The following is a 23,008-nucleotide window of genomic DNA, read 5'->3' on the forward strand; positions in this document are numbered from 1 at the left end:
CAAAAGACCTTGCGTATGCAGAAACATAGCATTTATCCAATGCAGCTTGTGCACCCTGTCAAATGCTTTCCGGAAATCTAGAAATATGGAATCTGCCTGTTGCCCTTCATCCATGGTTTGCAGTGTTGGTTGTGAGAGGAGGACAAGCAGAGTTTCATACTAGTGATGCTTTCTAAAACCGTGCTGGTTTGTTGACATAATTTTCTCAGTCTCAAAAAGTTTATTATATTTGAACTGAGAATATGTTCAAGAATTCTGCAGCAGTCTGATATTAGGGGCATTGGTCTGTAATTTTGTGGGTCGGCTGTTTCTGCCTCTGACAGTTCTATGACAAGTGTCTTTAAATGTATGGACTGCTCATGTATTAAAATCGAATGTTGGTGTACATAGTTTTGATGTCTTAACATCATATTACATGACCTGTGCTGGAAAGATTTAGTAGGTATTGGTAAGGTTTATTAAACATGTTATTAAACATCTTATAACATTGCATTCTCTCATCTGTTCAGCTGATTATGTATGTTGGAGTCTAAATAATTGGTAAATTATTACAGTAGAAAAAATTGTCCTTTAGGATTATGGTGATTATATGCAGCCAATCAGTTCAGTTCCACGTTATTATTGTCTGATTAATACACTACTGGCCATTAAAATTGCTACACCAAGAAGAAATGCAGATGATAAACGGGTATTCATTGGACAAATATATTATACTAGAATTGACATGTGATTACATTTTCATGCAATTTGGGTGCATAGATCCTGAGAAATAAGTACCTAAAACAACCATCTCTGGCCGTAATAACGGCTTTGATAAGCCTGGGCATTGAGTCAAACAGAGCTTGGATGACGTGTACAGGTACAACTGCCCATGCAGCTTCAACACGATACCACAGTTCATCAAGAGTAGTGACTGGCATATTGTGACGAGCCAGTTGCTCGGCCACCAATGACCAGACGTTTTCAATTGGTGAGAGATCTGGAGAATGTGCTGGCCAGAGCATCAGTCGAACATTTTCTGTATCCAGAAAGGCCCGTACAGAACCTGCAACATGCGGTCGTGCATTATCCTGCTGAAATGTAGGGTTTCAAGGGATCGAATGAAGGGTAGAGCCACAGGTCATAACACACATGAAATGTAACATCCACAATTCCAAGTGCCGTCAGTGCGAGCAAGAGGTGACTGAGACGTGTAACTAATGGCACCACATACCATCACACTGGGTGATACGTCGGTATGGCGATGACGAATACACTCTTCCAATGTGCGTTCACCATGATGTCGCCAAACACAGATGCGACCATCATGATGCTGTAAACAGAACTTGGATCGTCCGAAAAAATGGCGTTTTGCCATTCGTGCAGCCAGGTTCGTCGTTGAGTACACCATCGCAGGCGCTCCTGTCTGTGATGCAGCGTCAAGGGTAACCGCAGCCATGGTCTCCGAGCTGATAGTCCATGCTGCTGCAAATGTCATCGAACTGTTCCTGCAGATGGTTATTCTACATCTACATCTACATTTATACTCCGCAAGCCACCCAACGGTGTGTGGCGGAGGGCACTTTACGTGCCACTGTCATTACCTCCCTTTCCTGTTCCAGTTGCGTATGGTTCGCGAGAAGAACGACTGTCTGAAAGCCTCCGTGCGCGCTCTAATCTCTCTAATTTTACATTCGTGATCTCCTCGGGAGGTATAAGTAGGGGGAAGCAATATATTCGATAGCTCATTCAGAAACGCACCCTCTCGAAACCTGGCGAGCAAGCTACACCGCGATGCAGAGCGCCTCTCTTGCAGAGTCTGCCACTTGAGTTTGCTAAACATCTCCGTAACGCTATCACGGTTACCAAATAACCCTGTGACGAAATGCGCCGCTCTTCTTTGGATCTTCTCTATCTCCTCCGTCAACCTGATCTGGTACGGAACCCACACTGATGAGCAATACTCAAGTATAGGTCGAACGAGTGTTTTGTAAGCCACCTCCGTTGTTGATGGACTACATTTTCTAAGCACTCTCCCAATGAATCTCAACCTGGTACCTGCCTTACCAACAATTAACTTTATACGATCATTCCACTTCAAATCGTTCCGCACGCATACTCCCTGATATTTTACAGAAGTAACTGCTACCAGTGTTTGTTCCGATATCATATAATCATACAATAAAGGATCCTTCTTTCTATGTATTTGCAATACATTACATTTGTCTATGTTAAGGGACAGTTGCCACTCCCTGCACCAAGTGCCTATCTGCTGCAGATCTTCCTGCATTTCGCTACAATTTTCTAATGCTGCAACTTCTCTGTATACTACAGCATCATCCGCGAAAAGCCGCATGGAACTTCCAACACTATCTGCTAGGTCATTTATATATATTGTGAAAAGCAATGGTCCCATAACACTCCCCTGTGGCACGCCAGAGGTTACTTTAACGTCTGTAGACGTCTCTCCATTGATAACAACATGCTGTGTTCTGTTTGCTAAAAGCTCTTCAATCCAGCCACACAGCTGGTCTGATATTCCGTAGGCTCTTACTTTATCAGGCGACAGTGCAGAACTGTATCGAACTCCTTCCGGAAGTCAAGAAAAATAGCAACTACCTGGGAGCCTGTATCTAATATTTTCTGGGTCTCATGAACAAATAAAGCGAGTTGGGTCTCACACGATCGCTGTTTCCGGAATCCATGTTGATTCCTACATAGTAGATTCTGGGTTTCCAGAAACGACATGATACGCGAGCAAAAAACATGTTCTAAAATTCTACAACAGATCGAAGTCAGAGATATAGGTCTATAGTTTTGCGCATCTGCTCGACGACCCTTCTTGAAGACTGGGACTACCTGTGCTCTTTTCCAATCATTTGGAACCCTCCGTTCCTCTAGAGACTTGCGGTACACGGCTGTTAGAAGGGGTTGTCTTGCAAACGTCCCCATATGTTGACTCAGGGATCGAGACGTGGCTGCATGATCCGTTACAGCCATGTGGATAAGATACCTGTCATCTTGACTGGTAGTGATACGAGGCCATTGGGATCCAGCATGGTGTTCCGTATTACCCTCTTGAACGCACCGATCCCATATTCTGCTAACAGTCATTGGATCTCGACCAACGTGAGCAGCAATGTCGCGATACGATAAACCACAGTCGCAATAGGCTACAATCCGACCTTTATCAAAGTCGGAAACATGATGGTACGCATTTCTCCTCCTTACACGAGGCATCACAACATTTCACCAGGCAACGCCGGTCAACTGCAGTTTGTGTATGAGAAATCGGCTGGAAACTTTCCTCATGTCAGCACGTTGTAGGTGTCGCCACTGGCGCCAACCTAGTGTGAATGCTCTGAAAAGCTAATCATTTGCATATCACAGCATCTTCTTCCTGTCGGTTAAATTGTGTGTCTGTAGCACGTCATCTTCGTGGTGTAGCAATTTTAATGGCCAGTAGTGTATTACGTATTTTATGCTCCACGCTTTGGACCAAATTTCCTCTGATTAGATCTCTCAACATTGCTCCGACTGTCCACTGCTTACATTGTGACAGAACAGAGCATCATTTCACTAGCAGTATCAAATAGGATTATGTGTAATACATGTGTGCTCCATTACTGACATTGTGTGTGATAGCCAATTTGTGTATTTTTGTTGCTCGTATTGATGCAGTTATGTTGTATTGAAAAATGAAATTAGAAGGGCAGACCCAAAGCTCAGGGTCCAAACACAACAAAAAAGCTGAACAAGGAATTTTGCTTGAGGGTCAGTCACATTTGTGTGTAAACGTGCAGGAATACTTTGACATGTAAATGGAAGGAACCCTTCTTACCATTCTCCAAAGTAATCATACCATCAACAGTGGAATGGCCATGTGTTTTATTAGCAAGGAAAATCGTGAAGGAAGGCAGGGCACTTGTCGTGATAAATCAGATAAGAAATGTTTGAAAGTGCATAACAAAACTGGGACCTATCATACTAGGCATGAGTTGTAGAAAGCATCTTGCTTTAATAATGTACTTAACACATTGAATGAGTGTAAACCTTTTAAAGAGTAATGCATCATTGCAGCTTGTTCTCAAGTCTGTTTTAAATACAAAATTATTGCAGGCGATTGATGAAGCAAGCAGGTGATGGTGATGCAGATTTTACAAGTGATGGCAGACATTAACTCAAAACATAGTTTGAATTGGTGAAATGTGTTTGTTGGCAGTCATACCATTACAGAAGGTTGGATAGATGTGACCTATCTTCTCCCCCCACCCCCCCATCACCACCCCCCAGCCCCCCACCCCCCCCCACCCCCCCTACCCCCCACCACCAACCCCTCCCCGTTCCTTTTTGCAAAGTGGTAGAGTATTCTCTGTCTGACACATCAAAAGGACATCGGAGTATTGTGAGGAAATATATCATGTCACATTCTTAACCCTCCTACTACAGAGATTTTTTTCATCTCTCTGAACACCACTGGGGTATATAGACCCTAGTTAACACTGGATATGAAACCAAACAAAACATCATTGGATACAATTGACTCAGAGAGAATAAATCACATTTTGGAAAAAAAAGCTTTTAAAAAAAGGGGAGCTATGATTTTATAATGTTATGTTGACCCCTGTGGTACTAGTAAGGGTGGAACAGCAGCTGATCTGAGAAACACTAACAGTGGTACAAAAATAAACAGAAAATAATGTTTTCATTGTTGCAGTTGTTACATAGAACAGCCGTTCAACACATCATTTATCATTCTATTTTCATAAATGTTACATTCAAGAAACACACAATTTAAGGTGGGATCATATTGAACCCAGCAGTGCTCAGTGCAAAAACCATGAATAAATTTTATATTGAGGTTGTAAATATAAAAATGAACAAACATAATTGGATACAATTGATTCAGAGTGAGAAAGTCATATATTTTGAAAACAAGGAAGGTATATACACTATGTGATCAGAAGTATCTGGACATCCCCAAAAACATACGTTTTTCATATTAGGTGCATTGTGCTGCAACCTACTGCCAGGTACTCCCTATCAGCAATCTGTCATTAAGCTACGTGACAGAGCAAACGGGGCACTCAGCAGATCTCCGAACGTGGTCAGGTGATTGGGTGTCACTTGTGTCGTATGTCAGTATGCGAGATTTCCACACTCCTAAACATCCATAGGTCCACTGTTACAATGTGATAGTGAAGTGGAAATGCGAAGGGACATGTACAGCTCAAAAGCGTACAGCCCCCCATTTGTCGAATGACAGAGACCACTGACAGTTGAAGAGCTTTGTAATGTGTAGTATGCAGACATCTATCCAGACCATCACCCAGGAATTCCATACTGCATCAGGATCCACTGCAAGTACTATGACGGTTAGATGGGAGGTAAGAAAACTTGGATTTTATAGTCGAGCAGCTGCTCATAAGCCACACATCACAGCAGTAAATGCCAAACGATGTCTCACTTGGTGTCAGGAGTGTAAACACTGGACGACTGAACAGTGGAAAACATTGTGTGGAATGACTAATCACAGTACACAGTTTGGCGATCCGATGGCAGGGTGTGGGTATGGCGAATGCCCAGTGAAAGTCCTCTGCCAGCGTGTGTAGTGCCAACAGTAAAACTGGTGGTGTTATGATGGAGAGGCTTGCACCATTTGTTGCTTTGCGTGGCACTATCACAGCACAGGCTTACATTGATGTTTTAAGCACCTTCTTGCTTCCCACTGTTGAAGAGCAATTCGGGGATGGCGATTGCATCTTTTAACACAATTGAACACCTTTTCATAATGCACGGCCTGTGGCAGAGTGGTTGCACAACAGTAACATCCATGTAATGGCCTGGCCTGCACGAAGTCTGGACGTGAACCCTATAGAACACCTTTGGGATGTTTTGGAATGCCAACTTTGTTCCAGCCCTCATCGACCTACATCATTATCTCTCCTCAATGCAACACTCTGTGAAGAGTGGGCTGCCATTTCCCGAGAAACCTTCCAGCACCTGATTGAACATATGCCTGCGAGAGTGGAAGCTGTCATCAGGGCTAAGGGTAGACCAACACCATATTGAATTCCAGCATTACTGATGGAGGGCGCCATGAACTTGTAAGTCATTTTCAGCCAGGTGTCCAGATACTTTTGATCACATAGTGTCTATCCAGTGTGCTTATGGGGCCGTATTGACCCCAGTGGCACTTGGAGGGTTAAATTGGTTTGAAAATTCTTTGCCTCCAGGTTTAGAAAATCTGTTAGTAATTGTTCTTAATAATGTTTCATATCACCATGTTACAAAGAATAAGGTTATAGTACTGTAGCACTGGCTGGACATTGCTGACACCAGTTTTCTCTAATGTGCAACACAGTTCGGGTTATGTTTGGGCAAGTGTTGAAATTAATTGCTACAAAACACATTGTGTGCCTGTTATTCTTTCATTGGCAATGTAAAATCAACTGCCAACCCACTGCACCTGTGTTGCCCATAGCTGCACAACCGGTGACAGCTGATGTGACATTGCCATAGTGCCATGTGACAAATGTCAAATAACAAGTAGATTTAATTAGAGTGTAGATAGTGATGATCAGTTCTATGGTGAAAGGAACTTTGACTGACCCTAATAACTGTCTGGGTTACTAGTGATTCGCAAACCACATTTGACTGCAACAAACTCTTCCTCTTATGGGATTGTGCATTCAGAATGATTTATCACCTGACTGCTTGTTATCAGCTTTTTTTTCCATGAAAAGGTATTAAGTACAGATGCTGTATAATTATATTCTGGTTTTCATTAACTTCTTGTCTAACAGAAGACACACAGCATGCAATTCCTGAATATGAGCATGAAAATGTCTGAATAATTAAAAATGTATTAAGATCTGAATTTTGCTGTATTGTTTCAGACAGATCTGTGGTTCGTTGTAACTCTGTCCTTCAATATGTAATTTCAGATGTGAAGAAGTGGCAGGATTATATGGAACCTGGTGACGAGCTCGAACAAGGGTCCCCAATGAAACGAACTTCTCGAAATCTGGAGGAAGACGCAAATGATATATTACCCTTGGGTGAAGGAGTCCTCACCCGGAATCTTGGTTTAGATGTTGTAGTTGTTATTACAAAGGTAAAAGAATGCATTTCTTCCTGCTTAATATTTTTAATTGAAGCCTGTATTTTTATAGCGATTGGAACTTTCCATTTTCCTGCAGACGGATTATATGACTACACTAGAAAAAGATTTTGATTACCGGGATGAGCACTTTGATTTTATGCAGCAGTGGATCCGACGGTTTTGTCTGCAGCATGGTGCAGCTCTATTTTACACATCAGCTAAAGAAGATAAAAATTGTGATTTGCTTTATAAATATCTCACACACAGAATTTATGGATTTCCATTTCGCACTCCAGCTCTTGTTGTGGAGAAAGATGCAGTATTAATGTAAGTACCAATGAAACCATTTATATGAGGGTGTGTTGAAAAATAATGCCTCCAAATTTTTTGTGTGAAAACTTGTAAGGCTTTTCAAATAAAACAATGTTGTTAACGTTCTACATCTTTGTTCTTCATATCTACATATTTCTCAATGTAGCTACCCTGGCGACAGATGCATTTCTCCCATTGAAAGACCAGTTTGCTGATACTGTCACTGTAGAATATTTGACTTTGTTCATGGAGCCACTACTTCACCTCTGCTTTCAGCACATCATCACTATCAAAGTGAAGTCCTTGAAGGTGGTCTTATAAGTTTTGGAAACCGATGTAAATCAGATGGGGCCAAGTTGGGGCTGGGGCCAAGTTGGGGCTTTGAGGATGATCAGTGACAATGAAATCAGGGCGCCACATTGTTAACAATGTCACAGTACTTGTATGCGGTTTTGCATTCTCACGGTGGTGATGTTCCATGTGTGTTTGGACAAACTCTTTGAATCTGTGTGATCATTTTTCTCACCCACTGACATACACCATCATGTTACATATTACAACTTGGAGTCTTCCAGTAGCAGAGGGTTGCGCTTTACGTCAACGAAGCAGGAAATTAACCAAGTAATATGCACGACATGTAATACCTCAACCATTATTGAAAATAAAATAAAATATGTGGAAGCATTACTTTTCACTGCGCCCTCCTATGTTATTGTCAGTCCTTATTGAAGCTGAATGCCATGTTTTCATTCTGAATTATATATAGGCACAAAACAAATACTGCTGTTGATATTGTTACTTTGAAAACATTTATGTGCAGCATTTGTGGATTATTATTAGATTTTAATGCATACATGTACGGAATAATTGTGGACATCTACTCAAAGATAGAATACACCTCAAATATGTTCTGATTGGTAATATTGGGCAGGGATTGAAAAGAACGTAAAAGTTTCGAGCAAACAGTAATAGCAGTGTGGCAGAGAATGTTGAACTAAGTAAAACTATTCATAAATATCTTTGAGAGTGTGTGAGAAGTTACAATGAAAATTATGTAAGAGAAACAATGGAAAAAAGAAAAAGCAGCAATTAGTATAGGGTAGACATAACATTTCATTGTACAAGGATAATTACAGTCATTGAAAGCTTCAGTGAGATCCTCAGTATATTTCTAGAGGGACTGCTAGTCACTGCAGATGCAACAACCACAGTTGGCTAGGCTGTACGGACAGGTCTTCTTGGTATGGAATGGGTGGCAGCTGTCAAAGTGGAGGTATTGCTGGTGGTTAGTAGGTTTGATATGGACAGAGGTACTGATGTAGCCATTTCGAGTTGGAGATCAACATCTAAGAAGGTGGCTTCTTGGGTTGAGTAGGACCAGGTGAAGCAAATGGAGGAGAAGTTGTTCAGGTTCTGGAGGAATGTGAATAGGGTGTCCTCACCTTCAATCCATATCACAAAGATGTAATCAATGAATCTGAACCAGGCGAGGGGTTTAGGATTCTAGGTTTTTAGGAAAGATTCTTCTATATGGCCCATTAATAGGTTGGCACAGGATGGTACCATGTGGGTACCCATAGCCGTACCTGGATCTGTTCATAGGTGATGCCTTCAAAGGAGAAGTAATTATGGGTGAGGATATAGTTGGTCATGGGGACTAGGAAGGAGGGTATTGGTTTCGAATCCATCGGGCTTTGGGAAACGTAGTGGCCAATAGCAGAGGTACTGATGTAGCCATTTCGAGTTGGAGATCAACATCTAAGAAGGTGGCTTCTTGGGTTGAGTAGGACATGGGCATTAGGAATATTAGTGTACAGGGAGGTGGCATGAATAATGACGAGCAGGGCACCGTGTGGTAAAATGATAGGAATGGTGGAGTGTCAATGGAGGAAACGGTTGGTATCTTTTATATAGGAGAGGAGGGTAGGTTCCGGGTAATGGGTTAAACGAGATCAGAGTGTCTCTCTGTGAGGCACAGTAACCGGACACAATGAGGTTCCCTAACCACCCAGGACGCTACTTGTGGTTGTTGCATCTGCAGTGACAAGCAGTCCCTCTAGAAATATACCGAGGGTCTCACTGTAACTTTCATTGACCTTCATTATCCTCCCGACCTTGTACAAAAACAAATTTCCTGTGCCTTATCTTTCCAGTCTACCACAACCTTCCGAAGTTCCACATCTGGCCACAGAGGAGCATTCTCCTCGTAACTCAGTACCACCCAGGACTGGAGCAACTGAATTACATTCTCCGCCAGGGTTTCGATTACCTCTCGCCATACCCTGAAGTGAGAAATGACCTGCTTACTATCCTTCTCACCCCTCCCACAGTAATATTCCACCGTCCACAGAACCTACACAAGATACTCATCCATTCTTACACTCCCCTGCTCCCAATCCCCTACCTCGGGTCTCATGACACTGTAATAGATCTAGATGCAAGACCTGTCCCACACATCCTCCCACCACCATCTACTCTAGTCCGGTCACTAACATCACCTATCCCATCCCCCCCAGGGGGTCCACAACTCTTTTGTGGATACGTGCGTAGCGAGCACGGGACCCTGAGCTAATGTGGCCTTCCTTCCTTTCCGGGCTGCATACCTTCCCTCTCCACATCCTTCCCCATCCCCCATCTTCGCCCCCCCCCTCTCTTCTCTGGCTCTTTCCTTCCCTTTCTCCCCGTCTGGGAGTATGGTATGTGCCTACGTCCGGAGATGGACGCTTGAAACAGTAACAAATTCTTTGCTTTCTCCGCTTGCAAGTCTTCGTCCTTCTTCTGTCCTTCTCTTTTCCTTACCTCTTCTCTTTGCCCTTTTCTCTTCTGCGGCGTTTGAGACCCCTCTTCTTTCCTTTCCCTTTCTCTTTTTTCCTCCCTGTGTGTGACTGAAGGCCGACCCACGCATTTCTATGCGTAGCCGGTGACGGGGTAACGCGTAATTCCCCGCCCCGGGTAGACAGGTAGGACACGTACGTATCCCCTGGTAACGGCCCTGCCCAGGGAGGGGTGATTACCCGAGCTGATACCTTCCGAAAGTGCCGATTGGTCCCTCCATCCGTTTGTCGGGAGGTGTGACCTGAGGTGTGAACAATCACCTAAGGCGGGAGTGCCCTCAGAGAGGGCCCCCTCAAGGGAGGAGCGTGCCATTGGAGACGCCGGTAATCATGGGGGATTCTTCCGCAATGGTTTCCTCACCCTCCACTATGTCCGCTCACAAGTGTAAGTTCACTGAGTCTCAGCCACAGACAGTTCTTCCATCGTTGCCACTGTTCCTTGTTGTTTCTCGGTCTGACGAAGGTCACGACTTCTCCACGGTCAACCCTTTAATTATTCAGAAAGGTGTCGACGCAATTGCAGGTCCTGTAAAGTCTTGTTCCAGATTATGGAATGGCACCTTATTGTTAGAAACAGTCAGTGCCCTTCAGGCACAAAAATTGCTGCGTACTTCACTGCTCCACACCTTCCCTGCCCGGATTGAAGCGCACCGCACTTTAAATTCCTCACGTGGAGTCGTTTATACACGCTCCCTCGACAGATTGTCTGACGAGGAAATTCAGCACTACTTGTCTGACCAGGGTGTAACAGCTGTTCATAGAGTTATGAAAAGGGTTGACACGAACATCATTCCAACCCGCACTATCTTCTTGACATTTGACAAAGTTCAACTCCCATCGAAAATCAAAGCAGGCTATGAGATAATTTCCGTTCGCCCTTACATCCCAAACCCTACGCGTTGCTATCGGTGTCGGCGGTTCAATCACACCAGCCAGTCCTGTTCCAGTCCGGCCAGATGTGTTACGTGTGGCAAGGATGCCCATGAGGGTGCTTGTCCACCTCCATCCCCTCGCTGCATCAACTGTATGGGTGACCACGCTGTTTCCTCTCGAGATTGCCCCATTTTTAAAGACGAAAAGCTCATCCAGGAAATCAGAGTGAAGGAAAAGGTGCCGACCTTTGCTACTCGAAAATTACACTGTTTGACATGGGTTCTATTTCTGATATTAAAGTATGTGCTTCTAGACCATATTACCGTGGGAAATTCAAATATGTAAAGAAAATATCGTTGTCAGGGATACTTTTTATGTAATATCTATATATATGTATATTCACAATTCATGGCAAACACAGAGACGTTATAGAGAAATACGGGTATGTTGCCGCATCCAGTAGTGATAGGACGTGACAATTTCTTGTGCAGCAGCAGGTGGGAAGAATCAGACATCATTAGGTTATCCCCCGCCACACCTATGTCATTAAGACCACCTGAAACATCTCATTAACTCGAACGGCGACAGCCGGTCGCTGCCTCGGCAGTAAAGCTTCACGCCTCCTAGGGGCAGGTGCATCGAGTTTACAACAGTGGTGTTAGCCGCAATTTGTGTGTCTTAACGAGTGGGTGTTTTGGCTGACAAGTAACTGTCTGTCATATTTCTGAGCACGGTTGAATTTCTTAGTTCCTGTGTGTAAACTGATTGAGCCTGGTGCTGAAGGTAAAACAACTGCTTGTTTTTACACAGCAGCGTTCCTCTAGTTCCCTACTATTAATTTAATACAGGTGTATTACCAAAGTGGTATTTTTAAATTTGTAGAAATGCCACATCGTCGTGGATGTCGATATGAGCCAGACAACTTCTGTTACATCTGTGGGAAGTTCACTTTTGCCAGAAATAGGAAGAAAATTTCTTCAGTCATAAAGAAAGCAGACAAACATTACTTTGGAGTAGCGGTAGGAGACAAAGATAAAGAATGGGCACCACATTTCTGTTGTGCTACATGTTACTGCAAACTAATTCAGTGGTGGAAAGGTAAAGAGAATGTGGCATTGTTTGCTGTTCCCATGGTGTGGAGGGAGCCTAAGGACCATGTTACTGATTATTTCTGTCTAACAAAAATTCAGGGTTTTACAAACAAAAAGTCGAAGAGGCACATTGTTTATCCAGATGTGCCTTCAGCGAGAATGCCAGCGCAGCATTCCGACAACCTTCCAGTACCTTCAAGAGCTCGAGGTCAAATTCCGAGTGACAGTAAAATAAGTAGTACTGAAGAAATCACAGATGATTCTTTATATCACTGCACAAGTGAGTCATCACCACATTTATTAACACAGGCAGATTTAAATGATTTAGTATGTGATCTAGGACTAAGTAAACAAAAGGCACAGCTGCTTGGTTCAAGATTACAAGAGTATAATCTACTGCACCAAAGTACTAAAATCAGTGTGTTCAGGCACAGAGAACATTCCTTTATTTCTTATTTTTCAACTGATGAAGCACTGACATTTTGCAATGACGTTGCTGGCCTGATGAAAGTGCTGAACTTCACTTATATTTCACAGGAGTGGAGACTTTTCATAGATGCATCGAAAACAAGTCTGAAGGGTGTTTTGCTCCATAACGGAAATAAAATACCCTCTGTTCCAGTAGCTTACGCTAGTTTGACAAAAGAGAATTACGAATTCATACAAAGGATGCTAAATTCATTAAAATACAATGAACACAAATGGAAAATATGTGCAGATTTCAAGGTAATTGCTATGGCACTTGGAATGCAACAAGACTACACAAAGTACGTCTGTTTTCTTTGCGAGTGGGATAGTCGAGACCGAAATTCACACTACATGAAAAAGAAATGGTCTAGGCGAAGACGGAAAGTTGGCGAAAAAAATGTACAACGTGAAAGTCTGGTAGCTCCTGAATATATACTACTTCCGCCGCTTCACATCAAACTTGGCCTGATGAAACAATTCGTGAAGGCCATGGATCCAACAGGCTGTGGGTTTGCATATCTAGCTACCAAATTCCCCCGTCTTTCAGCTGCAAAAATAAAGGAAGGTGTATTTGTGGGCCCACAAATCAGGGAGCTGCAGAAAGGTGCAAATTTCGAAGCATGTTTAACTGATAAAGTAAAAACCGCATGGGACTGTTTCAAGATGGTGTCGGAAAACATCCTCGGAAGGAGAAGAGCTACTAACTACAAAGCAATGGTGAAGGATATGATCAAATCATATCAGGATTTGGGGTGCAATATATCTTTGAAGGTACATACGATGGACTCTCATCTGGACTACTTCACAGATAGTTGTAGTGACGTATCAGATGAACATGGGGAAAGATTCCATAAAGATATTTCTACCATAGAAAGGCGCTATGAAGGGAAGTGGGTACCTTCTATGTTAGCAGATTATTGCTGGACTATCATTCGAGAGAAGAAAGATTCACAATACAAGAGAAAAAATTGATGTGCATTACAAGGCAGTGGCTCATTGTTTGTCAATTTTCTGTAATTTCTCATGTCAAATAAATTCTTCAAAGTGTATACACAAAGGTTACTGTGTTATATGTTAGATCCCACCCTCCATTAATGTGATGAACTTATAACATCATAAAGATGTGCATTTGTTTATCGAATTTCACCTCACGTTTGCTGCCCTACATCAGAATCTGAAAAGAGAAATAAAATTGCGATTACTCGTAAACTATCCCTGACAGAAAGAAACCAAAAACAGTTTTCAATTCAGCATTCAAAATACAACTAGGATCACAATATTTTTTATCAGAAATAGAAAAAAAGGTTTTTTTTGTAGAACAGTGTTATTCGCCAGTCGACAGCCCGCCGTGCCTCAGACAGGAAAATACAGCACTGTCCTTGCTTCTCCTCGGCCAACAAAGGAGGCGGCCACGCAGACTTGCGACCTCACCTTTAGTACCACGGTCGTCAGATCGGCCAGCGCAAAGATCGCCCGTTCAACCTCACCACTTTCGCCTGCCCACTCTATGGCTCACCCTTCATCGGGTTCTGCTAAATCTCGAGCCCAAAAGTCAGACACCAAGACTTCGAAAAAAGAGCATACTCGTGAAGATGTTTTACGTACCCCAACTTCACAACCATCGGTGCCTCCTTCATCTAAACATCATATTTCCAAGAAGGCTAATAAGAAGCCCAGTTTATATTCTTCTCCACCAAGGCGTGTCCCATCTACAGCACCACCTGGTGGAAATCGCCCTCGGCCATCTTCTGTGTCGCCGAGGCGCACTGCTGGCGGCCGATCAACCGGCCGATCGCTGGTGGCAGGAGCTGCTCCTGAACAACCTATGGATCAGGATCTTCTGCCTTCGGCTGAATGCCATTCCATGCTGTCGGTCGCAAGCTCTGAGCAGTCGTTGAGTTGACGGCAACCTTGGTCACATTCCTCCATTTTCTGTTTACCCTATGTCCATTATCCACTGGATATCCGTGGTATTCGAGCCAATCAGGATGAATTGTCGATCCTCTTACGATCCTACTCGCCGGTCATCTTCTGTCTTCAGGAAACAAAGCTGCGTCCCCATGACCGCTTTGTTCTCCCCCATTTACAGTCCGTCCGGTTTGATCTCCCCTCTGTTGAAGGCACTCCAGCCCATGGTGGACTCATGATTCTTCTCCATGATACTCTCCATTATCATCCAATCCCCTTAGACAGTTCCTTCCAAGCTGTCGCCGTCCGTCTTTCCCTTTCTGGATACACGTTCTCTCTTTGTACTGTATACATTCCATCATCCACACCGATGGCACGAGCTGATCTCCTTCATCTTCTTGGTCAGCTTCCACCCCCCTATTTGCTGGTTGGGGACTTCAATGCCCACCACCCGCTTTGGGGATCTCCACATCCTTGTCCACGTGGCTCCCTATTGCTAGACGTCTTCCACCAAGCGGATCTAGTTTGCCTCAACACTGGGGTCCCCACGTTTTTGTCTGCCTCCACGACAAATTTATCTCATTTGGACCTTGCGATCGGTACTGTTTCGCTTGCTCGGCGCTTCGAATGGTTCGCCCTTGATGATACACACTCGAGTGACCACTTTCCATGTGTCCTTAGGCTGCAGCCTCAACTGCCATATATGCGCCCGCGACGCTGGAAGTTTGCCCAAGCCGATTGGACACTTTTTTCGTCTCTAGCGACATTCGATGACCGTCGCTTTCCCAGCGTCGACGATGAGGTCACACATTTTACCGACGTTATTCTTACAGCTGCGGAACGTTCAATACCACGCACCTCCGAATTGCCCCGGCACCCCCCAGTTCCTTGGTGGAACGAGGCATGCCGTGATGCAATACATTCCCCCTGCGGGTCCGGGGTTAGAATAGGCCCGAGGTATTCCTGCGTGTCGTAAGAGGCGACTAAAAGGAGTCCATCCCCCTCAAGGGGGTAGTTAGCGCCTGCGTCCGGAGACGGACGGTTATTTGTGGTCTTTTTGGTTTTTCACTTCTCGTTTCTTCCTTCCTTTGGTTGTTTCCTTTCTTTGTTCTTCTCCATCTCACTGTCTTCCTTACTCTTTCCCTTGCCTTCTTCTCCTTGGCTTCTTCTCCTTGGCTTCTTCTCCTTGGCTTCTTCTCCTTGGCTTCTTCTCCTTGGCTTCTTCTCCTTGGCTTCTTCTCCTTGGCTTCTTCTCCTTGGCTTCTTCTCCTTGGCTTCTTCTCCTTGGCTTCTTCTCCTTGGCTTCTTCTCCTTGGCTTCTTCTCCTTGCCGATTGGTCCCTCCGTCTGTTTCTCGGGAGGTGTGACCTGAGGTGTAAACATTCACCTAAGGCGGGAGTGCCCTCTGAGAGGGTCCCCATAAGGAAGGAGCGCGCCATCGGAGACGCTGGCAATCATGGGGGATTCCTCTGCAATGGATTTCTCTTCTTCTCTCTCGACTTCTGCCCACAAACGGAAACATGGCCAGCCACCAGTGACAAAGGTACTACAGCCTGCCCCACAGTTCCTCGTCGTTTCTCGATCTGAGGACAGAAAGGATTTCTCCTCTGTCAACCCTTTCGTTATCCAGAAGGGCGTAGATGCCATAGCCGGATCTGTCAAGTCGTGTACCAGGTTGCGTAATGGTACCTTGTTACTAGAAACTGAGAACGCCTTTCAGGCACAGAAACTGATTCGAGCCACACTCCTGTACACGTTCCCTGTCCGGGTGGAGGATCACCGAACTTGGAATTCGTCTCGTGGTGTGGTCTATACTAGATCCCTCGACGGATTGACTGACGAGGAGATTCAGTCTTTCCTCGCTGAGCAGGGCGTGACGGCTGTCCATAGGGTCATGAAAAAGGTCGACAATGACCATGTACCGACCTGGACACTTTTCTTGACCTTTGATAGTGTTCAGCTGCCATCGCGCATCAAAGTGGGCTACGAGGTTATTTCTGTTCGCCCCTATGTCCCGACACCTACGCGCTGCTACCAGTGTCAGCGTTTTAATCACAATCGCCAATCTTGTTCCAATGCGGCTAAATGTGTCACTTGTGGCAGGGATGCCCATGAGGGTGACTGCCCACCTCCGTCTCCTCGTTGTGTGAACTGTCAGGGTGACCATGCAGCGTCCTCCCGCGACTGTCCCATCTATAAGGAAGAACGCTGTATCCAAGAAATTCGGGTCAAAGAGAAAGTGTCCACCTCGGCTGCTCGCAAGCTTTTTGCTAGTAGGAAGCCCACGCTGCTCCCAGCGGGGAAATACAGTACTGTCCTCGCCTCTCCTCGGACTACCAGGAAGGTGGCAACCCAGACATGCGATCTGACCTTCAGCGCCGCGGTCGTCCATTCGGCCAGTGCTAAGATCGCGCGGTCGACGTCCCCTCTTCCTCCCATCACCCCACAGACACAAGCCCCTTCATCAGCTTCTGCTAAGACGAAGACCCAGAAGTCAGATGCACGGGCCTTCAAGAAGGAACCATCCCGTGCAGACTTCCTACGTACCTCGACCTCCCAGCCATCGACCAGTACTTCCACCAAACGACCTTCCAAGAAGGCTCATAGGAAGCACAGTTCTCCTTCTCTGCCACGGCGCATTTCTTCTCCTGCGCCAACCAGTGGTTGCCGCCCCAGGCCGTCATCCGTTTCGCCTGGCCGCACCGCTGGTAGCCGAACATCTGGCCGTTCACCGACCATCTTACCAAGACGGCCGATGAACCTATAGAACCAATGGACGATGACTGTCCGCCTACTGATAGTGGCGGCAGTGCTTGCTCAAAGCCAGGCCCTCAGCGGCCTTCTAGGTGACCCCTTCTTTCATCTTTCTTTTCTTCTTACGATGGCACTTATTCACTGGAATATTCGCAGCATTCGCTCCAACCGAGAGGACTTGAAGTTGCTGCTCCACTTGCACCGTCCGCTCGTCGTAGCCCTCCAGGAAACGAAGCTACGCCCTTGCGATCAAATTGCCTTGGCACACTACACCTCTGTGCGTTTTGACCTACCCCCTGTGGTAGGTATTCCAGCTCATGGAGGGGTTATGTTGCTGGTCCGGGATGATATTTACTACGATCCCATCACATTGCACACCGGCCTGCAGGCAGTTGCCATCCGAATTACTCTCCCCACTTTCACATTTTCCATTTGTACCGTTTACACTCCATCGTCTGCCGTTACCAGGGCGGACATGATGCAACTTATTGCTCAGCTACCTGCACCATTTTTGTTAACTGGAGACTTCAATGCCCTCCATCCTCATTGGGGCTCTCCAGCATCCTGCCCGAGGGGCTCCCTGTTAGCAGACCTTTTCAACCAGCTCAATCTTGTCTGCCTCAATACTGGCGCCCCTACTCTTCTTTCAGACACATCTCACACCTATTCCCATTTAGACCTCTCTATATGTACTACCCAACTTGCACGCCGGTTTGAGTGGTATGCACTTTCTGATACATATTCGAGCGACCACTTCCCGTGTGTTATCCATCTCCTGCAGCATACCCCATCTCCATGCTCAACTAGTTGGAACATCTCCAAAGCAGACTGGGTGCTCTTCTCTTCCAGGGTGACATTTCAGGATCAAAACTTTGCAAGCTGCGATAGTCAGGTCGCACACCTCACGGAAGTCATTCTCACTGCTGCTGAATATTCCATCCCTCACCCTACTTCCTCTCCACGTCGCGTACCGGTCCCCTGGTGGACCGCAGCTTGTAGAGCCGCTTTACGTGCTTGTCAACGTGCTTTACGCACCTTTAAACGCCACCCTACAGTGGCAAATTGTATCACTTATAAACGATTACGTGCACAGTGTCGTCGTATTATTAAAGAAAGCAAGAAAGCCAGCTGGGCTGCTTTCACAAGCACCTTCAACAGTTTTACTCCTTCTGTTGTCTGGGGTAGCCTGCGCCGGCTATCTGGCACTGAGGTCCACTCACCAGTTTCTGGCTTGACGGTCGCGAATGACGTCCTTGTGGCCCCTGAGGATGTCTCCAATGCCTTCGGCCGCTTTTTTGCAGAGGTTTCGAGCTCCGCGCTCATTACCACCCTGCCTTCCTCCCCCGCAAACAGGCAGAGGAGGCTAGGCCACCTAACTTCCGCTCCTCAAATCGTTAAAGTTATAATGCCCCATTCACCATGCGGGAACTCAAAAACGCACTTGCCCGGTCATGGTCCTCCGCTCCAGGGCCTGATTCAATTCATATTCAGATGCTGAAGAACCTTTCTCCTGCGGGTAAAGGTTTTCTTCTTCGTACTTACAATCGCATCTGGATTGAGGGACATGTTCCCGCATCCTGCCGCGAGTCTATTGTTGTCCCGATTCCTAAGCCGGGGAAGGACAAGCACTTGCCTTCCAGTTATCGACCCATCTCGCTTACCAGCTGTGTCTGTAAAGTGATGGAGCGAATGGTTAACTCTCGTTTGGTTTGGCTGCTCGAGTCTCGACGCCTACTTACCAATGTACAATGTGGATTTCGTAGGCGCCGCTCTGCTGTTGACCATCTGGTTACCTTGTCGACCTTCATTATGAATAACTTATTGCGGAAGCGCCCGACCGCGGCTGTGTTCTTTGATTTGGAGAAGGCTTACGACACCTGTTGGAGGGCGGGCATTCTCCGCACCATGCATACATGGGGCCTTCGCGGTCGCCTCCCTCTTTTTATTCGTTCCTTTTTAATGGATCGACAGTTAAGGGTACATGTGCAGTTCTGTCCTGTCAGACACCTTTCGCCAGGAGAATGGGGTGCCACAGGGCTCAGTTTTGAGCGTCGCTCTCTTCGCCATAGTGATCAATCCCATAATAGATTGCCTCCCAGCTGATGTATCAGGCTCCCTTTTCGTGGACGATTTTACCATCTATTGCAGCGCGCAGCGTACATGTTTCCTGGAGCGCTGTCTTCAGCGTTCTCTTGACCGTCTTTACTCCTGGAGTGTTGCCAATGGCTTCCGTTTTTCTGACGAGAAGACGGTCTGTATTAACTTCTGGCGCTACAAAGAGTTTCTCCCACCGTCCTTACGACTCGGTCCCGTTGGTCTCCCATTCGTGGAGACAACAAAATTTTTAGGTCTTACATTTGACAGGAAACTTAGCTGGTCTCCACGTGTGTCATATTTGGCTGCCCGTTGTACCCGTTCTCTCAATGTCCTCCGTGTTCTCAGTGGTATGTCGTGGGGAGCGGATTGAACTGTCCTACTTCGTCTATATCGGTCGATCGTCCGCTCCAAGCTGGATTATGGGAGCTTCGTATACTCCTCTGCACGGCCATCCATCTTACACCGCCTCAACTCCATACAACATCGAGGTTTATGACTTGCGATCAGAGCGTTTTATACTAGTCCCGTCGAGAGTCTTCATGCTGGCGCGGGTGAATTGCCACTCACCTACCGGCGCGATATACTGCTTTGTCGGTATGCCTGTCTGCTACTGTCAATGCCCGACCACCCGTCTTATCGTTCCTTTTTTGACGACTCTCTCGACCGTCAATACGGGTTGTATGTCTCTGCCCTGCTACCCCCTGGAGTTCGCTTTCGTCGCCTCCTTCAACACCTTAATTTTTCACTCCCTGCAACCTTTTGAGTGGGCGAGAGCCACACGCCACCTTGGCTCCAGGCTCAGGTTCGCGTTCACCTTGACCTCAGCTCGCTCCCAAAGGAGGTTACCCCCGGTTCGGTCTACCACTCCCGTTTTGTCGAACTTCGTTCGAAGTTCATTAATATGACCTTCATTTATACAGATGGCTCAAAGACCAATGACGGGGGACGAGTGTTCCTTTGTCGGGGCACAAAGTTTCAAATACCGGCTCCATGGCCATTGTTCGGTCTTCACAGCTGAGCTCTTTGCCCTCTACCAGGCTGTTCTTTACATCTGCCGCCACCGACATTCTGCTTATGTCATCTGCTCCGATTCCCTGAGCGCCATCCAGAGCCTCAGTGATCCGTATCCGGTTCACCCTTTCGTGCACTGGATCCAACGCTCTCTTCAGCAGCTGGTGGACGTCGGTTCTCCGGTTAGCTTTATGTGGGTTCCTGGCCATGTCGGTATCCCTGGGAACGAAGCTGCAGATGCCGCGGCCAAGGCTGCGGTCCTCCAGCCTCGGACAGCTTCTTGTTGTGTCCCTTCGTCAGATTGTAGCAGGGTAATTTGTCGGCGCATTTTATCGCTGTGGCATGCCGATTGGGCTGCACTTATGGACAACAAGCTTCGGGCCTTGAAACCTCTTCCCGCGGCTTGGACGTCCTCCTCCCGCCCTTCTCGGCGGGAGGAGGTTGTTTTGGCCCAGTTACGAAGTGGACACTGCCGGTTCAGCCATCGCCATCTGCTGACGGCTGCGCCGCCACCGGCGCCGTTCTGCCCATGTGGGCAATTGCTGACGGTCCGTCACATTTTAACGTCCTGTCCGGATTTTAACACACTGCGTCTTGATCTTGGCCTGCCATGTACTCTAGATGCCATTTTAGCGGATGACCCACGAGCAGCTGCTCGCGTTCTTCGTTTTATCAACTTGACAAATCTCTCTAAGGACATTTGATTTTGCTGTTTTTTTTAATCCTATGCCTGTCGGTCTGTCTTTTATCGTGTTTTCCCTTTTAGTTGCTGTTTTAAACTTGTGCCTCGCGGTGCATTCTTAACGTAGTCTGGGCGCTAATGACCATTGAAGTTGTGCGCCCTAAAAAAAAAAAAAAGATGCCATACATGAGCGGCGACGTGCTCTTCGCGTTTTCCACCACCATCCTACTTTGGCCAACTGTATCCGCTATAAGCAGTTCCGTGCGTGATGCCGTCGCGTCATCCGCGATAGCAAGAAGGCGAGCTGGAAATTCTTTACTAGCTCATTTAACAACTTCACTCCCTCCTCGGAAGTTTGTAGTCGAATTCGACGGTTATCTGGCGCGCCTAGTTTCTCCCCGGTCTCTGGGCTCACTGTCACGCGTGATACGTTACTGGACCCCGTCGCAATTTCTAACTCCTTGGGTAAACACTTTGCTGAGATTTCGAGCTCTTCAAATTACCCGCCAGCGTTTCTCCCGAAGAAATGTGCAGCGGAAGTGCAACCTCTTGCTTTCTTCTCTCAAAATTGCGAAAGCTATAATACTGTTTTCTCCATGCGGGAACTCCAACATGCACTCTTCTTCTCGCTCCTCCGCCCCAGGACCGGATGGTATCCACATCCAAATGTTGCTGCATTTATCAACCCATAGTCTGTGTTACCTCCTTCGCATTTATAATCGAATTTGGACCGACAGTACTTTTCACAGACGATGGCGGGAAGCTATCGTCGTTCCTGTTCCGAAACCTGGAAAGGACAAACATCTCCCCTCTAGCTATCGCCCCATTTCTCTCACGAGTAGTGTATGTAAGGTTTTGGAGCATATGGTGAATTGCCGTTTAGCTTGGTGGCTCGAGTCCCGCAGTCTTTTAACACCGGCCCAATGCGGTTTCCGAAAGCATCGTTCTGCAGTTGACCATCTTGTTGCTCTCTCCACCTATATCATGAACAGTTTTCTCTGGAAACGCCAAACAGTAGCAACATTTTTTGATCTGGAGAGAGCATACGATACCTGTTGGAGGACAGGCATCCTCCGCACACTGTTCTCTTGGGGCTTTCGAGGTCGGCTGCCACTATTTCTTCGCGAATTTATGGCAGAGTGCACATTTAGAGTGCGGGTGAAAACTACTCTCTCCCGTACTTTCTCCCAAGAAAACGGGGTACCCCAGGGCTCCGTGCTAAGTGTTGTACTGTTTGCCATTGCCATAAATCCAATTATGGGCTGTCTCCTTCCCGATGTCTCAGGCTCCCTCTTTGTGGACGATTTTGCGATCTACTACAGCTCTCAACGGACCAGCCTTCTTGAACGACGTCTTCAAGGCTGTCTCGATCGCATCCACTCTCGGAGCATCGAAACAGGCTTCCGCTTTTCTCCCAGTAAGACCATTTGTGTTAATTTTTGGCGTCGTATGGAGTTTCCTCCACCCTCTTTACATCTAGGACCTGTCAAACTTCCATTTTCGGACGTCGCTAAATTCTTGGGTCTTATGTTTGACAGAAAACTGTGCTGGTCCTCCCACGTTTCCTATCTTTCGGCTCGCTGTCTGCGATCCCTCAACACCCTCCGTTTCCTGAATGGTACCTCCTGGGAGCGGACCGAGTGGTCCTTCTCCGCCTCTTATCGCGCCTTAGTGCGCTCGAAATTGGATTATGGAAGCATAGTCTACTCCTCTGCTCGGCCGTCTATTCTTCGTCGTCTCGACTCTATCCACCACCATGGATTACGTTTAGTGTCTGGAGCTTTTTACACCAGCCCTGTGGAAAGCCTTTATGCTGAGACTGCTGAACCTCCCCTGTCCAATCGGCGAGCAGTCCTTCTGAGTCATTATGCTAGCCATCTGTCTTCCATGCCAGC

The 23,008-nt window shown here is 46.4% G+C and overlaps 1 protein-coding gene across 2 annotated transcripts in view; it reads left to right on the plus strand.

Moving 5' to 3' along the window:
- LOC126262502 (cytoplasmic dynein 1 light intermediate chain 2) overlaps positions 1 to 23,008 on the plus strand; it is a 122,846-nt gene that overhangs the window by 47,382 nt on the left and 52,456 nt on the right. For both annotated transcript variants that reach the window (XM_049959173.1, XM_049959172.1), the window contains exons 5-6: positions 6,927 to 7,096; positions 7,182 to 7,411. In XM_049959173.1, the coding sequence (XP_049815130.1) occupies positions 6,927 to 7,096; positions 7,182 to 7,411 (400 nt within the window). The remainder of the gene's footprint in view (positions 1 to 6,926; positions 7,097 to 7,181; positions 7,412 to 23,008) is intronic.

This window comes from Schistocerca nitens, chromosome 6, assembly GCF_023898315.1.
Source record: "Schistocerca nitens isolate TAMUIC-IGC-003100 chromosome 6, iqSchNite1.1, whole genome shotgun sequence".
In the NCBI taxonomy this organism is placed as follows: Eukaryota; Metazoa; Arthropoda; class Insecta; order Orthoptera; family Acrididae; genus Schistocerca; species Schistocerca nitens.